Source organism: Macrotis lagotis, chromosome 2, assembly GCF_037893015.1.
Source record: "Macrotis lagotis isolate mMagLag1 chromosome 2, bilby.v1.9.chrom.fasta, whole genome shotgun sequence".
Taxonomy (NCBI): Eukaryota; Metazoa; Chordata; class Mammalia; order Peramelemorphia; family Peramelidae; genus Macrotis; species Macrotis lagotis.
In genome coordinates this window covers 140,481,174-140,500,247 of record NC_133659.1, presented here as the reverse complement: position 1 = coordinate 140,500,247, position 19,074 = coordinate 140,481,174, and the positions used below count along the sequence as shown (strand labels likewise).

General features: G+C 34.9%; 1 protein-coding gene across 1 annotated transcript in view; it reads right to left on the bottom strand.

Moving 5' to 3' along the window:
- Window positions 1-8,323: 8,323 nt before the first annotated feature.
- RGS7 (regulator of G protein signaling 7) overlaps window positions 8,324-19,074 on the bottom strand; it is a 667,263-nt gene continuing 656,512 nt past the window's right edge. Inside the window, exon 16 of the mRNA XM_074220439.1 lies at window positions 8,324-8,728. Within this exon, the coding sequence (XP_074076540.1) occupies window positions 8,678-8,728 (51 nt within the window). The 3' untranslated portion in view covers window positions 8,324-8,677. The remainder of the gene's footprint in view (window positions 8,729-19,074) is intronic.

The window sequence follows — 19,074 nt, the reverse complement described above, 5'->3', positions numbered from 1 at the left end:
AAAGAAAGGTTTTGAACCCATGCTTTGATCTTCACCTTCTTATTATTGCCCTTATAGACCCCAATTTTAGAGTCGTTTCTAGTAGTTTCTGTACTGTATCAGAGATTAGGCCCTTTAAAAAAAAGGTTTCTAGTTTTATTACTATCCTTTGTCTGAAAGAAATAGTTGGATGAAGAAATTCACAATCCAAAATTTGTGAAGAAGGAATTAGGCCCAGAATCATCCTTAAGGTATGACAAATAAGAGTGATTGATATAGCAAAGGGACCTTGGAGACAACCCACATGGCTATAGGGACCACAGAAATGAAAGTGGGTGGAACAGATGAAGGAATCTCCTGCAACCTGGCATTAAAAACATACCTCTGAGTCATATATGAATGATAAAGAACTGTTTAGGGTTTTTTTTGGGGGGGAATGATGTTTAGAAAGGAAAGGAGAGGGCTAAAGTGTTCTATTTTCTAAGTGTAAATTCCTCTTATCCTTCAGCACACACCATTTAGGATATGTATAATTCCTTTATAATATTTCTTCCCTTTTAATCCTGCTCTGGTATCTATTTTAACCAGGGTTCATTTATAATAAATGTATATAGGAGTGAGGAGACCCAGGAGAAAAGGCACAAAGTATAACTGTTTTGATTTGTCCCCAATAAGACGAGTCTTCATTTTTCCCCTTCTTAATTGTAGGTCCCATGGCCTAATATAAAAAATGACTTTATTTTATTGTCCTGCTGCTATAAACACTTCCAATCACTGAACGTTGTAGACTCACTAAAGGAAGCGTTTTTACATCACCAATTCAGCTTTATGTAGCCAATTAACAAGACTATTTCAGCAAAAAAAATTAGTAAGGCCTCAAACCATCACAAATCCACCTAACCATGGCACATGGGCCTGAAAGTATGGTCCTTAGGGTGATCATAGCTAATGCATTTTTATTATTCTTTATTATTTGGTTTGCTCTTCAGACTCCAGAGTCAGGGTATTCAAGAGGAGACTTGCCAGGCATGAGATATTCATTTGTGATCCCAGAGAAGAAATTTAGACTACGACCATTCAAGCTAGACTTTTCCTGAATACTACCTATCAATAACGCTTTTTAATCCCCCCCCCCCCCCCCGTTGTATTGCCCAACACCAAAGCCTGAAAAAAAGTCCTTTCTGATTAGCCCTTCTAGTGGGTGGGAGAGAAATGTTTATTCAAGGACAAAAGGTGACAGAGAGATCCTGCTTAAATGTTTATGGATGCCTCAATATTCCTGTTTCTTCTAAACATTTTGAAAGACGTGAGTAGATAAGGACTCAATATCCAAAAGTTGACATTTATTCTCTTTGAATCTGGAAGACACCTTTTCTTAACAGCAAATTGAAGAGGCTCCCTCTACTCATTCTGCTTCCATTCATATGCATGGCTTAATAAATTTCTTTTTCTTTTTTTTTTTTTTTTAGGTTTTTGCAAGGCAATGGGGTTAAGTGGCATACTAAGGTCACACAGCTAGGTAATTATTAAGTGTCTGAGGCTGGATTTAAACTTAGGTCCTCCTGACTCCAGGGCCAGGGCTCTATCTACTGTACCACCTAGCCACCCTCAATAAATTTCTTTTTTCTTGGGGAGGAGAGTGATGGGGACAGGAGGATATCCGAATACAAGATTAGAAACTTCAAATGGGCCAGGAGAAATTATGGCAAGGGATATAGAGACAAAATTATTTCCCCTAGATGATGCAAACCAATTAATGTTTCAGAATCTTTCCAGGACTCTGACCTGCTAAGAAAATCTCCTGGACTTGTGCCATTTCCCAAATTATCCTTTTCCAGGATTCATTGCTTCTGCTTACTCTTCAGTTAGTAGTACTAACCAGCATGGAATCCACGTCTTTATCAAACAGGGGAGAAATAATAATATATACCACTAATTCCCCAATTTTTATTTAGTTGTTTCTCAGTCATGCCCAATTTTTTGTAACCCCCATTTAGTTTTCTTGGCAAAAATACTGGGGTGGTTTGTCATTTCCTTTTCCAGTTCATTTTACAGATGACTAACCTAGGCAAACGGGGTCAAATGACTTGCCCAGGATGACATTGCTAGTAAGTGTCTCAGGCTGGATTTGAACTCTGGAAATAGAATCTTCCTGTCTATAGGTCCAACACTATCCCCCTTGTCCTTGAGGTTCCTAGAACTCAAAACTCCTTTCCAAAAAAGATGAAGTATCTTTCTTAATCACATCCCAGTTCAGCAAGACAAGGTGGAAAGATGGGGGTGGTAAGACCCAAAGATATGAATTCAAATCCCAACCCCACCATTTACTAGCTAGATGGTAATGACGAGTCATCTAATTTCCATGGTTCTCAGTTTCTTCCAATATAAAAGGAGATTATACTTGTAGTCTTTATTTCCTAAGGTTTTTGGGAGGAAAATATTTGAGAAGCTTTATAAATATGAATTGTTATGATCATCACATGATAAGCATTACTCAAAAACCAAACTTTAATTAAGAAAAGCAAAGCATTGAGTGAATCCACATCTGGGAACTAAGGTCCAGTTATCTATTTATTTGGCCATAGAATCATAGGAACAGATTTAGATCTGCAATGGATCTTAAAGGTCACTGCATCTAATTTCTTATTTTACAGAAAAAGAGATTGAGGCCAAGGAAGCATATGTAATCCATCCAAGGGTCACAGCACTAGAAAAGTATCAAAGTTGAGATTCCTGAGTGCAAGTTCTGTGTTTTAGTCACTATGCCATATTGATATTTGTCTTTAGGCAAGCATCAGAGAGCTCAACATTCATTGATCTTAGCTGTACTTTGGTCCCAGATCTCTGACAACATGCTACCAAATGGTCTCAGTTTTATTCTGAATTCCTGAGGCACAGTTGAAATTAAAGTAATTTTGGGTCATTCTAGAGTAATGTATCATTCTTATTTTAAAAGTGAAGCCCAGTTTCTTGTAGCAAGCGGTGAAAGGGGGATTTTAAATGAATAAAGACTGAAGCTATTAAATACTCAACTGTCTAAGGATATTCTAAACAAATTTATATTCATGATGAAGGCACAACAGTGCAGCATATACTCTTATCAGTTCTACTAAACTATACAGTTTAGTATAGAGAGACTAAATTTAATAAAAAAATGTTTCTATTCTTTTCTATCTTATCATTAAGTGAGAGGAGCAAGCTTTTATCCTCTTCCAGCTGACAAATGATCTTTATTATTTAATAATGGAGAACTTTGCCATGCCTTCTTATTCCTACATATATCTAGAATACAGTATATTTGAATACCTTTATCTCTTTATACTTGGAGTATCTTCCTTCCTCCTTTCTTCCTTTCTTTATTCTTTTTCTTTTCTTTCTTCCCTCCTTCCCTCCCTCCCTCCCTCCCTTCCTTCCTTCCTTCCTTCCTTCCTTCCTTCCTTCCTTCCTTCCTTCCTTCCTTCCTTCCTTCCTTCCTTCCTCCCTCCCTTCCTTCCTTCCTTCTTCCATTTCTCTACTTTTAACTTTACTATATTGTAGCACAAAGCTTTGAAAGTTATGAGTCAAGATTAAGATATGAGACACCTTGGGTCCAGTCCTGCCATTGATATATATTTCTTTTCCAACGAGATCACAGATCTCCTTCAGAGCAAATCTTGATGTAGGTCATGGTATACTAGTAAAAAGTCCTGAAATTGGATTGAAGTCTTGCCTCTAGCACATTTAACTTTCGCTTTAGACAAGTCATTGAAAGCCTCAATACCCTAAACAATTCCCTAAGACTATTTTATAAGGGACTTGTGGAGATGCATATTAGGAAAGGAAACTTCCACTAAAGAAGCTCCCCATCTTGATAAAATCAATGCTTTCCCCTTCCCCCATCAAAGAAACAGGAGTGCAGCCACATCTAAAAACAATTCTAAATGTGGTCCTTGGAAGTTTGCTTAGTTCTTTAGTTAATGAATAGGACTGAGAATTAGTTAACTGTCCAAACTAATGACAGATTTCCCAAATCTATTTTAAAAAAATGTCTAGTACAAGGGGAATTAATAATATACTCATGCAGTTCTGCTTCCTTCCTCACTAATAGCACTCATCATTTAGGGTGTATTCTTGGATTTTTTGACAGTTTGCTAAAGCCTATGAACCCCTTTCCAAAGCAATGTTTTTAAAAGCATAAAATAAAATTTAAAATCATAGGATTAAAATGAAACCATTTCTAATAAAATGCAATAGTTAAAATGTTTTAAAAAAAAGCTTTTGTATCCCAGACTAAGAAATTCTACTCCTGTGGAAATCACTTTAACTACATATAGTCAGACCCTTGCCATCATCTAAGTAAAATTAGTATTTATCATGCACCTATTGTATGACAAGTCTGAAATGAAAATAATTTAGTTAAGGCCAGAAGCATTAATATTTCACAGCTTGACTTCTTAAAGTTCTTTCCCAGGGTGAGGATGCAGCTTTATTATTCATTTCTCCTACCTGCTCATCTATTACCTTATCTCTATTATTTTATAAATGTAGACCATTGGGAGTTTTCAGTATATATTAAATGTATTTTTGTATACTGGATTTTTATGTGTATACATTGCCTACATGTATTAAGACAAATATAGATTATGATTAAAATATTTAAAATGTGAATAGTATATTTTCCAGAGTTAGATGAATTGGAAAATTAAATTTCATAAAATCACAGAATGTTAGAAATGGAAAAAATTCTACATTCCAAATTTCCTTTACTCAATACCCATGTATTTTATAGGTAAGGAAATTGAAATATGGGGAAAGAGGGGCGGCTAGGTGATGCAGTGAATAGAGCACCGGCCTTGGAGTCAGGAGTACCTGGGTTCAAATCCGACCTCAGACACTTGATAATTACCTAGCCATGTGGTCTTAGGCAAGCCACTTAACCCCATTGCCTTGAAAAATCTAAAAAAAAATATGGAGAAAGAAAGCAAATTGACCAGTCTCCTAATTTGTCAAACCTGGCAAAACCTGGACTTGAACTCAAGCTACTTGGTGGAGAACTTGATGTTGTTTGTTCTTTTTTCTCAAAGAGGACATCAGAAAGGTGATGTCCATGAGTTGGTGATGCATGTGAATTGGATTTAAGTGAGGGAAAGTTATGCAAAGTCACCAGCCTCAATCCCTCCTCCTGAGCCATCAGAGTCCAATGGAAAGATGTAGATCAGAATGATTAGAGAAAGCCCTTGATGCAGTAGATCTTGGCCTTTAAATCTAAGGTCTTCCTCAGTCTCAGTTTGACTGAGGCAACACTTGTTCAGTGATTGAGGTGAGGAAGGAAATGAAAAACTATTTGTTTCACAGTAATAGAACCTGTTTTTGTAACAAAATTTTTTAACATCTGACATCAAGTTTATTGATTTTAGATGTTTATATTCTCATAAGGTCAAGAAGATCTTAATCTGAGGGTTTTAAATGTTCACTTGCATTGAAGTACAAGGGACCTTGGAATTTAGTAATTCAATTCAGAAATGCAGTTGCTAAATATCTAGATCATCAGAACCTAGAGTTATTGGTGAGGGCACTTGGGACATCATTATTATTATTATTATTATTTTGCAAGGTAATGGGGGTTAAGTGACTTGGACAAGGTCACACAACTAGGCAATTATTAATGCCTGAATCAGCTTTGAACTCTAATCCTCCTGACTCGAGGAGAGGTGTTCTATCCACTGTGCCACCTTGCTGCCCTTATGGGACATGACATTATGAAAGCAATTAGGCTCTTAGTTAACCTCTGGTGCAAATCTAGAATTTCTTGGGAATCTTTGGTCCAACTAATAAGGATAGCAGACTAGATGGATACTGCAAAGAGACACAGAGAACTACTGTCAGTGTACACTATTCAAAAAAATCCTGTTCTGACCTATGTTTTATGTGGGAAAGATCCATAAGTATACTTTTACCAGTACTTTTTTTTTTGACTTGAAATTTGATGGGACAGCATAGAATAGGGATTACAGGATTTCCTTTGCATTCAGAAAGAACAAGGTTCAAATTCTGCCCCAATATATAATCTTTGTTACCATGAATTACTCATTTGACCCTAGACGGTTAATTACAAATATATGTTATAGACAACTTCCTTTGGTGGAGAAAGTTTTCAGAGTTGCAGCCCCCTATATCTATGAAATCTCAAGTTTGGTAAAAAAAGATTATTTTTTAAAGCTCTCTTTCTATAATCCTAAAAATATTCAGATTATTCTCTGTGTAACCATTCAGGGTGCATTCATGTTAATACATACAGTTTTCCCATCAGATCTTTAATTTGTTCTTTTACTATTCTAAATTTTTGTGAATAGACTCTAGTTTGAAATTCCATAATTTTGTCACCTTTTTCAAAATCTATATTTTTCGAACCTATTCCTAGGTCCCAACAAAGCTGTGTTCCTACCTGGCTTCTCACACAAGAGATTCTCTCTAACTTCTCTCTGACTTCCCTCAAACTCCCACTATATAGAACTCAACACTATCTGTTTCTAAAATTGAGGTCTATTTTAAGCTCAAAAATCAAATAAAAAGGTTCAATAACATACTACAGATATTTGTATTTAGCCTTTTGGGAAGAAATTTTTTTTTTCAAGAACAGCCTAATGAATAGTTGAAAAAAATGTACCAATTCCAGAAAAGAGGAAAAAAAAATCTGTTTCATTTTAGTGCAACAAAGAATTTGTTCTGTTTGTGTCCACTGTTAAAAGTTTGATTTGAAATGTAGAGGATTTTTGTTTTGTTCAGACAAAATTTTATCAGTAGCTATTTTCTTTCAAAATTTTCTCATCTTCCAACAACTTCTATTATGGTTCATAGAGAGTTTTCTGGGATTCTGTTAAATTGGTGACTTGACTATAGTTACTCAACAAGTCTCTGTTATAGACAGAACCTAGAGATAGTTCTATCTGGGTCTAAGAAAAACCCTCCATTCACAATATCACTCATTGATTCATTGAATTTAAATGTAATTTGAGTGAAAGACAAACATTCCAAAACAAAGGTTCAAGGAATCTTGGTACTGGAGTAGCATAGAGTCAAGAAATTTCAATACTGTTTCATGACCAAGGAGCAGATAGTTTAGGTAAGGGTAAGGTATCATTAACTATCAATCATCAACCAAAAAGGTTGCTTTGCTTCAATAGTAGTGTGTGGGGTGGAGGGATGATGCACTTGAAGAGGGATTAGATGATAAAATGACAGGTTCCTTCTCACAGTCTAATGTGGTAAGATAATACTGGGTGACAGAAGTGATAGCATGATTTCAGTAGAAAATAAGGGGGTAGGAATACTGATTCTGATCCTTTCATAATTCTCCTCTGAGAAGTTTCATTTGTCAGTTCATATAATTGTTCTTCTGAATGCAAAGAGTCATGAGTTATGATGAATAAATGAAACCCCAAAGAACTAAGCAGGAAACTGACCTCTTTGCTACTCACTATGCATTGTCTTCCATCCTCTGTTTCTGTGTCTTTTTTTGCATAGTGGAGATTTTCTTTTTTGAAGTTTCCTCTACCATTTGTAGAATGTTTTCTCTCCTCAATATCTCACATAATAGTTCCTCTCAATCCTCTGCTTAGGAATCACATCCTTGGTGGGATTTCACCACTGAGTTAGTTGTTAGGACTTTCCACCTCCTTCAAATTATAATATATTTACTTTTTTATATACATTTTGTGTTTACTTATTTGTGTAAACATCATCCCTCCTTCCTTAAAGAAACTAGTTTTTGTTTGTAATTCTAGCATCTAGCAAAATATTTGTTATATCGTAGGAAGATAATAATTGATTTGAATTCAAATGAAATACTGTTACTTGCTTGTTTATAAGCACAATCTAATTTACACCATTCACTGTGAGCACATGTGACACTTTCCCCCTGTCACTGAAGCATGAAACCTTGAAAGATAACAAATACATTTGACATCTATGTTTGAGGATTAGCTCCTTAATCCAATGAAAATTTGCTGTGACCTGGTAGAAACCAGGGCAACTCAGTGAGAGACATTTTAATAACAATTGATCTACCACTTTAAAACCGAAGTCAAAGGTTACAAAAGGAACGAGATTCTGCATCTTTTAATGAAAGATAAAACAACAATATAAACATACACAAATTTACAGAGAAGGGAACAATTTTAATACATTTGGAGTAAAAGGTATCTTTTTTAAATATGGTATAAAAATAAATGCAAGAAACATTAACAGAGAATGTACAGACCACAGACAAAGACGCAGGTTTTTTTTTTCCTGACTGGGAATACATAAGTGAAATGAAACCTTCTGTGCTAATTTACTGTTCAATAAATGTAATGCCATATGCATATTTATTAATATATATTTTACAATTCTTCCAATTTTGGATTTACTGTATGTTATGTTTTAACTGTGTCTAGTAGAAGCTTTCAAAAAAAGTTTTCACTGTACTTGAACTTGCAGAAAAAAATAGACAGATCCAGCTTGATATGAAGGAGGAAGTGAACAGACAATGTTTGAAATGGAATCGATGATAAGGATTAGAGTCCCTCGGAGACTGTAATGCTTTAGTGTACACAAGAGAACAAATCCAGTCCTTTGCTCATGCAACATCTTGGTCTCATGTCCTCTGATCCAGGGAATTAGTGAGCTACAAAGTGTGTGTAATAATTCGAGGCTGGGTCCATGCTACAAGTAGATCCTTTTAATAGGACTGAACTAGACTGGTTAACCTCTTTGATGTGAGAGACTTCCCCTGAGGAAAAGATAAGAACACAAACAAAGAAACAGAAAACAGAGGCATGATCACTGAAAACCTGCTCAACAGCAGCCCTCTGGTGTTGGATGTGACACTGTGATCTCATAGACAATCAATCCAGTACCAGGGTTGAGGAGGGCCCCTAAGACATACCTTTGTTTACATTTTTAGCCACTGCACAAAATTCACCCTCCCTCTCTCCCACCTCCCCACCCACCAATTGCAAACAGACTGATGGTTTCACAGCACAGATTAGCAAATCATAAACATGTCCATAAACATTCCATGTATGCATAGCAGTGATTCAAAAACCTAAGCCTAGTTTTGTCATTATACTACCAGATACAATAATCTAAGAATTCTCAGAAGTGAAATTTTTCAGAAGGCTATTCTGTCTTATGAACAAAGGGATGATGGCATGAAAATATTTTTCATTTTTTTCCCACAGGCAACTTAACCAGAATTTGTCAAAATCTGCTTTCGTTGAGACTATTGGATTTACTGATTTTAAATGATGGAAACTGTGAGTTAAGAATTTGACTATTCCACAAAATGAAGGGGAGAAATGAATGAATTAATTATTCCCCTACTTTGGGGGAATCTCATCAATTTTGCATTTTCCATCATATATGTCTTCATCATCACTGGAAAGAACAAGAGTGCCTACCTATGAAGATAATTTTATACCCTCCAGTGGTAGTTTTGTTAATTTTTCAGCATTAGATATGCAGTGTTTAGATTGATCATTTTTTAAAACCTCATATTACAAAACATTAATCTGAAATAGAAAGTCTTCTAGTGTACTCTGATACCTAAATAATTTATGGGTTGGAATTTTTGTCTCCTTTAGGGTTGAATCAAGGTTGAAGGCCAAAGCACTGAAATATTGCATTTTAATCACTTAAAGAAATTGAGATAGAATTCTTATGGCAATACATAATGTAGTCACCTATGATGTCCTCACAGTATGATGAGGGAGACCTGACAGAAAAGGGATCATCACTCAAAGGGCATTATTTTTAGAAGTAAAAACATTTGATCAAAGTATAAGAACATTCAAGACAGGCAGGGCCAAAAATATATACTTAACAAGGATAACAACCACAATATGCCTGTATAAAATTAATTCTATCTTTCTTGTGAATTTTCATAGCAATCACTACCAGTAAATAAAAGATTTTGGGAGCTCAATTTAGCTTTCAATATGAGTTGGATAAAGTCAAAGAGTAAAGAAATATCTCTTCTAGTATGAGTTTTTTTAGTCATTGTGTGAAATAAGGGAAAAGGAAAAAAAAATGGAAGAGTTGGACAACTTGCAAGGCAAAGAGCCTCACTTGATAAAGGAAGTAGACACTTCCTGTAGGGATGCAATACTTCTTCAGGGTTTTGAGACCCCCAAAATATTGTACTTCTGACTCTGGTACAAAGTTCCTGCTGTTGAGGACAAAAATTAACCTTTTTCTTCTTATTCCAGATACTCAACCTATCACATAATGCCGAAAGAAAAATTTAAAAAAGTACATTCCTGATTCCAGTTAAAGTTTATCAGATAATATTAAAGAATAATACCATCTTTTAGGAGTTTCAGAGATTTTTGCATTGTTAACCTTCTAGAATTTAGGAAACAGATGTTCTAGGGAGTTACTTAAGGGACATAGAGGATAAATGACTTGCCCTGGTCACAAATCTAGTAAGGGTCAGAGTCAGAATATGAATCCAAATTTTCCTAATTCCATGCAAAACACTGAAGACTTTTGATTTTGTACAGACGCCAATGGATCATGCAGGTCAATATCCAGTAAATACATCTTTAAAAACAATTCAGCATGGAAATCCAAAGATGCATATGCATTCAGTAAAAAAAAAAAATCATAGATTTAGAATATGAAATAATTGACAAATAAGCAAGGCACTAGTGCTTGCTTTTTTAATCAGAGGGCTGACTCCCTAAGACAAATGAAGACCCCAAAACACACAAATTTTCTTGAGAAGGAAAGGAGGGAAAAAAGGGAGGAAGGGAAGAAAGGATAAACAAAATGGTAGGGTAGGAACAATCATTAAGTGCTTTTCATATGTGCTTAGCATTATTATAAGCACTTTATAAATACTATTTTCCTTTTCCTTAATGAACCCTGAGAAATAAGTGCTATTTTTGCTCTCATTTGTAATTGAGAAAACTCTGACAGCAGTTAAGTGACTTATCTAGGACCCCACAGTTATTAGATAATGGGGATCAAACTTGAACCTGGGTATTACTGCCTCCATTATCTGTCATCTGTCCACTGAGTCACCTAATTGTCTCAAGGAAGAAATATTTGGACAGAAATATGATCTCTGTGTGTTTTAGACTACTCATTCTGTTGAAAAAGCACAAATTAGTGTGTGTGTGTGTGTGTGTGTGTTTAAAATCAAGTTTAGCTATAAGTTCAAAAGAAACTATTTGAATTTCATAATTTGGAAGCAATCATTTGTCAGTAAGCTTTCTTGGAAATTATATAAATTTAGCTATTGTCAATAATCTCTTCATAATTTTGCCAAGTTAAAGAATAAGGGAAATTTTTATAGCTAAATATCAAATTCCTGAATCCAAGACCTAATTAAAAAAAAATCAATAGTCCTTACTAATAGCAGTTTTAACCAAGCACCTCTCAAATCAAATTCTTTATAAATAGCACAGACTTTTAGGTAAATGCTTACACATATAATGTATGATTTATATTTATTCTTCCCTGATATTGAAAACTTTAAGAGACTTTAATGAAAATAAAACCCTTTAGAGAAAGATAAATAGTTTTGAAACAAAAGGAAACTATACTATAATGGAAAAAAATTAAGAAACTATTCCCTCCACTATTGATCCAGGGAAGTTATACAATGACCAATGAAGGGATCATATGCTTGAAAAAGCTGCATAGACCTAAATTAAGGACAAAACAAATCTCAGGCTGTAACCTGGCATCTGAGTGAACATTAAAACATCATTACAACCAAAACATTCAGTAAAGACAAACAAGTGAAGCCCTTCAGACCTTCTGTGAAAAACAGCACCACTTTCATTTCCTGAATGCAGCAGTGAATGCCTATGACTAAATAAAGTTGTCAGTATTCAGATTTTTTCTGAACACTGCTTAAAGGCATTCCTTCTCTCTTGTTAAAGAATTAATTAATTGGTAAAATAGATAATAGCTCAAATGGAAATCTAAGCTTTGAGAAAAATACAAAAATGATGATGATGGAAAATTGTATCAAGTTAGATTTTGAGCTATTATCTCAATGAGGAAGAGAAATACTATATTCCCTTATTTCTGGAAGCATTAAAGGGCTCTGAAAGAAGAAGTCAGTATTCAGGTAATCAGTTAGCCCCATTTGTTGAACTGTTTAGTTAAATTAATAAGTAAAAGTGTTGCTCAGACTGAGGGCGATAAGAAGAATAAAAGAGGTAAGGTATGAAAACTGAGTCACTTAAGAGAATATATGAGAAAGCATTATGGTATAGGGGAAAGAGACATGATTTTAGAGTGAACAGTTCTGGATTTGAAACTCTTTGGTCAGTTACTTTCCATCTCTAGGACCTGTTAGTAGACTAAAATTTTTTGAGGGTACAGGTAATCTTGGTTTTGTCTTTTTATGCCTTGTGACTAACATTGTGCCTAATAAATAGTAGTTGCTTAATAAATGCTAACTGAATTGAATTAAATTAATTTGATCCAGTTTTCTTATTTCTAAAACAAAGGTGTTAAATTTGAGGACTCTTAAGATCCCTTTCAGTTTCAAATCCTATGAATGAAGCTATTCTGTAACAACTATTTGTTGTTTATCGCTACAATTTGCTGAAGGTGTTTTTAGTTGTTTTTTTTTTACTATCACTCCCTAATTTTCCCTATAGAATGATAGAGTTGGGTAAACTGTCTCAGAAAGGCATATCCAGATTAGGCATAGGATGCAAGAGGTTCCAAAACTTCTCTTGGTTTTTGTCTAATAGTTGCCATAGATTTCTTCTAAAGTCACTTAATGTAAATGTCACTTTGTCACATTACCATATGTGTTTAAAAAGCACTACGCATAGGATCAAACAGAAATCCCAAAGACCATAACCATTAATGAGATGGTATTGGTGTGATGATGAAAAATGCCCATTGTCTCACCCATCAAAACTCTTGTTTGAGGGGCAACTAGGTGGTGCAATGGATAGAGCATCAGCCCTGGAATCAGGAGTACCTAAGTTCAAATCCAGCCTCAGACACTTAATAATTGCCTAGCTGTGTGACCTTGGACAAGTCACTTAGCACCACTGCCTTAAATAAAAAAAACAACAACACTTGTTTGGTCTTCAGGATGGCTATAATATATCTACATTCTAGCCATTAATTCTTATATTCCACTACCCCACAAAAGGATTTTATGGCTTAGTGGGTAGAGTGATGATCTTAAAGTCACTGAGATCTGAATTTGGCTTGAGACCTGAATATTGCCTTCAACACTGGCTGTTTGAACTCAAGCACATCAGTCTCTCTGGGTCTCAATTTTCTCATCTCTGAAATAGAGTTCCAGACTCTAGATCCTGAACTAAGGTGTTCTAGTTGTGGGGAGGAAGGAGGCAAAAATCCTGGAGAGACTGGGGATATTGAGCAGTGAGTCAAGAAAGAGACCCAAGTATGGATAGCAAAAAAAAAAAAAAAAAAAAGAGAGAGAGATCCAGTTACTTAAACTGTGATATTTTCCAATTTGATAGATTTTTTTAAGAAGGGCAGTGCTGTAATCACAAAGATGATTATGTTGGGTAATTTTTTCCCCAATCTCATTGGAATGTCAATGAAATAAAAATCTTCCTTTATCCATTTGAATTTTCAAACCTGGGTTTCCAAAATTCAGACTTTACCAGAAAAATAATTAACAGATGAATCATTTTTATGACCAAGAAAGAAGCCAATGTAATTTGGAGATTTTTAGTTTCCAGGAATTTGCTTTCCATTTGCTTTTCTTGTTCTTTGTTGAAAAATTATAGGCACAATCTAATCTGTTTATTATTTTTGGCAAGTTTTAATGACATTTAGCCACTGATTCAAAAAAAGGGGGAGGGGGAAAGAGAACAGGCCAAAAGAGATGCTATAAACATGACAAACCAAATAGAATAATAATCTCAAGCTTTTAAGAAATTGCTTCAGCAGTGTGTGTGTGTGTTTGTGTGTGTGTGTGTGTGTTTGTGTGTTTCTGTTTACTGTTAACCTTTTTTAAAAGCATTCCTTAAAGTATGAATACAAAACTAAGCATAAATGATAAAGATAGCCAAAAAGAAATGTATCATCAGATTTATAGTTTCTTTTTTAAGAAAGAAAAGGTTTTGTGTATCATAAAAACAATACTGATTAACATGTGATAGTATACATGGAGATTTGGAAAGATGGCTGACAGTAAGAAAAATGACATAAAGAATCCCTTACAAACATCCTGCAACAAATAACATAATTGAGTAAATGAAGAAAATTTAAATAGAAATAGAATTAGTACAGGGGAATAATGCTAAAATCCAGGAAGTCAGGAAGACTTGAGTTCAAATTCAGACTCAGAAACTAGCTATGTGATTCTGGGCAAGTCATCTAATCTTAATCTGCCTCAGTTTCATCAATTATAAGAGGGGGAGGTAATAATAGCAACTACCTCACAAGATTGTTGTGAAGATTGAATGAGATAATATATGAAAGTATTTAACAGAGCACCTGGAATATACAGAGAACTTAAGCAATGCTTATTCCTCCCTGCTCCACTTTCCCAAATCCCTATCCATGAAAGAAGCCAATAATAATAATTTGGTGTTTGTTAAAAACAGAAATCAAAAAGACCCTGAGGAGAATGTAAGGTGCATCTAATCTATTCAATTTCTTTTGTTGTTATTTTCTAAATTGCAGGCAATTCTCACTGTGATAAGGAAAAGAATTATAGTACAATAGCTTTAAGAAATGGTAGGGTCTACAGAAAAGTGGGAGTTTTTTGGTTTTGTTTTGTTTGTTCTTCTTAAGTTATATGAGATATAAGCATGTTTCTAAGCAAAAGGGAAGGAGATATTTTTCAACTGAAAATTAAGAGAGAAAGAAAGATCAAAAGGAGTAAGTTCCTAAGTGAGACAGATGAAATGGAACCAAAGGTACAGAAGCACTGCTAATGAAAAGGAAAAGGTAATCTTTTCCTTTGAGAAGTAAAAGAAGAATAGGGATGATGAGAAGTCGATCTTCACTGACAAAATATAAGACTGTTTATCACTTTCATTGACCTAACCTCATATTAAGAAAATTCATGGCCTTAGCAATATCAGCCAGTCAAAAATAAAGTTGTGCTCAACTTTGGGACAAATAGGATTAGTTTTGATTATATGATATTACGAATGGCTTGCTATGGATAAAAAAAAAATGAAAATTTTCAGTTTCATTATTTTTTGATGCTATTATTTGTTGAATTGAAAAACCTGTGACAATATCTTTTGTGATAGAATGGTGTAAGCTATAACATGGTTCTGAGCATGTCTTCTAAGAAAGAAACCCTGAAATGGTTCACTCTGAAGTGGTGGTAGTAACAGAGCTTCCTAATACAAAATTATAGTCACATCCTCCCACCCAGATCCAAGTTTTCCTATGGCTCCATTTATCATTTCTTTGACTAGTCAGCCAAAAAAGCTTTTTTCCCCTAGATATCATTATTCCTCTATGGATGTTTCCTCCTATGCTTAGAAGATAAGTTCCTTGAGGGCAGGAAGTTTTTCATTTTTGTCTCTTTTACCCCACTTCCTAGTATAGAGGGTTAATAAGTTTTTTTTTATTTTTAGCTCATTCAGAGTTGTGCTATGTTCTTGAAAAGTGCTATTGTTATTCTGCAATTAGTACTTATGGCAGTGAACCTATGGCAAATTCTTCAAGGAATATCACAAGGCTGTCCTTGATCCTGGGGGCTATATTACCAGGAACACAACCTGACATTGTTCAGTCTATAGAATTCATAAAGCAAGTGAGGATCAGGCTACACCAAATAAGCAAACAAATAACTAATTAATTAAATGACTACAAAAGGAAATAAATAAATATGGACCTATTGTCTAAGCAGAATTAAAGTAAGTATGCATATATGGCAAATACTGATCAGTTGAATACATACCACAGAAAACATGACATTGTGTTCTCAAATAGGTTATCACCACACCAGTGTCAATTAAAGAAGATGGATAGCTACATAAGTCTACAATAAAATGATAGATCAGATGGTCTTGAAATCTCTAACAAAATAAAAAGAAATCAAAAGAGTTCAACTGGTTTTTATTGGCAAGGCAAAGGGGATTAAGTGACTTACCCAAAGTCACACAGCTAGGTAATTATTAAATGTCTGAGGTCAGATTTGAATTCAGGTCCTCTTGACTCCAGGGCTGGTACTCTTTCCACTGCACCACTTAGCTGCCCCCCAAAATTTCGAATTTTAATCAGACTCTCAGATGTACTAAGTCCTTCTATATGGGTTTGCCAGTGTTCCTTATGGTGAGGTAAATCAATAACGACCTTAGTTTCATTGGTCTTATAACTGATGTAGCTCACCTGCAATCATACCTCGTGTTCCTAGACAATATATTCCATGACATTTAATTAGAAAACAGGGGGTAGCTAGGTGGCACAGTGAGGCATCTATATTGTGGAAACATATGTTGCATCAACCATATCCCCCTCAGAGTTTTTCATCTGATCATGTATTTTTGCTGATCCTTGATAAATATACACTATATGGGAATACTTTTTGTTAAATTTTCCACAGTATCATTAGCATAAATTATGACCAGTGATTTTTTTTTTTTGGATATTAAACTTTGTCTCTACCTCCCCAGGATGAGAACAGATGTTAAAAGAAAACTTTTGGCTGTTTTAGTTTTATCATCATCATTAGAAATCCTGAGGGCTTTCAGTGTCCTATCTAGAGTGATTATTAAAGTTGTTATTAAAGTATTATAAATTCTGAGCCAGTGAGGCCTTTAGAGGCCATCAAGTCCAATGCCCTCGTTTTAAAGAAGAGAAAATTGATGTGTGAAGAAGTTAAATATCTTGGCCAGGATCACACAGCTAATGAGTATATATAAGGCAGGAGTTGAACCTAAGTCTTTCTAACTCCAACATCACCATAGGTCTCTCTTCATGAGTTAACTGGGTGAAGTCCATGACCATAACCAATATTTTTCAATTTTTTTTCTGAAATGCAATTCTAACATCTTGCATAGCAGCCTGTTCTAAAATCTCACAATGATACACAACAAAAGTTATTTTTAAAAGATATTTCAAAAGTTCTTTCCAATTATCTAGGTAGATACAATAGATACTGTTCTTACTGGAATGGTTAACACCAATCAAGCCTAGCAGGGATCACTTTAAAAAAAAATAAACTACATGAGATTCTAAAGTTAATACTTTCTGATCATACTCTAAAGCCTTTTTATTCAGGGCCAGAATGAATTCACTCTAATCAACTAATTCATCAATAAGTAGCATTTTAAGCATCTAAATATGTGACAGAAACTGTACTAGATGCTGGGGATAAAAAACCAAAAATGAAAATGTCCTTGCCCTCAAGGAATCTATACTCTATTGTGGAAAACAACAAAAACCAAACAAATCAGTTTATTTAGATTTCAAGTTCCGCAAAGCATTTTACAAATATTATCTTTGTTTTATTCCAATTTTACAAATGAGGAAATTGGGTCAGAGGCTCATAACTTGCCTAAGGTCACACACTCTTTGCACTAAACCACCTAACTTTCTAAAGATGCATGCTAAATAAACAAGATTCTCTCTCTCTCTCTCTCTCTCTCTCTCTCTCCACACACACACACACACACACACACACACACACACACACACACACACACACACAAACACATAAATAGACAAAGTAGAGAAATCATTAGAAGCTTAGCTCAATTAGGAAATAATTCATATGGTGCTGTACGAGATGAGTCTTGATGGAAATAAAGAATTTGAACAAAGCGAGGTGAAGAAAGAGTTCATCCCAAACTTAGGAAACGACAAAGTCATGGTCTTGGGAGATAAAGTGTAGGGTGTGAGAAATAACAAGAGTAACAGCTTGGCTATACTACATAGCATGGGAAGGTGAGGAATATTTTTGAGGCTGGTAAGATAATTTGGGCCAGTTTGTGAAGGGTCTTAAATGCCAAATAAAGGAGTTGATACTTTATTTTAGTGGCAATATGAATCTAAGGAATGAATGAAGGAATGAAAAACATTTATCATGGTCTTGGTAAGTATCAAGCATATACTGTGGGGAATGCAAATGGATAAAACCAGGAAGACCCTTCTCTCAGGGAACATACATTATAATGGAGGAGACTACATTTATGGGTGAGTAGTAGCCAGCAAGAGGACTTATGGTTTGAGAAGTCATAAATAAAAGATAAGTGAATCAAAAAGCACAGCCAGTTGAAATACCCTTTCAAGAGGCAATGATAGTATTGCTAATTTTCATTACAGGAATAACTAGTTGGTTTTATCTCACTTTGGTACTTTTACATAGAGGGTTAATGGGAGAAGCAAAAGACAAAGTAGTTAATAAAAAGGAAACAGAAGTAATTGTAAAAGCTGGTGGAGTGAAAAGGGATACCTAGTAAACAAACTGACTCCAAAAGATAATCTTAAAAGAAATAAGGAAATACACTATCTTCCTTTGGTTGGAAATGTGGGATAGTTTGATTGTCTTAGCTTTGTCAATTGTTTTAACTTAAGGTTTTTCTTTCTTTTACAAGGAAATGGTGTGGGTTAGGGGAGTGCTCTATCCAGAAATGAAAGCAAGTAAGAAGGAAGACTGAGAGAAAGAGGAAGAAAGGAAGGAATGGGGGAGGGGAGAGGAAAGAAGGAAAGGAGAGAAGGAAAGGAAAGGAAGGAAAAAATGATGGAAGGAAACAAGGAAAAAAGGAAAGAAAGAAAGGAGAAGAGAAAGAGGAAGGAAGAGGAAGGAAAGAATGAAAGGAGGAGGGAAGGAATGGAGGGAATAAGGAAGGGAGGGAGGAAGAATGGGAAAAGGGAGGAAAGAGGGAGGAAGAAGAGAGAGGAAAAGAGGGAGAGAGGGAGGAATAGGAGAAAAGAAAGGCAAGAAAGAAAGAAGAAAATACTGTCTCTTTTCTTCAAACTACCTCCTCCCCTTTGAGTAGGATAAAATACAGTAAGAATTTAATAAAAATTTGTTGAATTAGAATTTGTACATGGAAAAACAGATATCAAGTCTCAGAATGATATGTGCCCTAAATTGTTCTTTGGAGAGTTTCTTTGACAAATACTTTATCACATTTACATTTATAAGGTTTACAA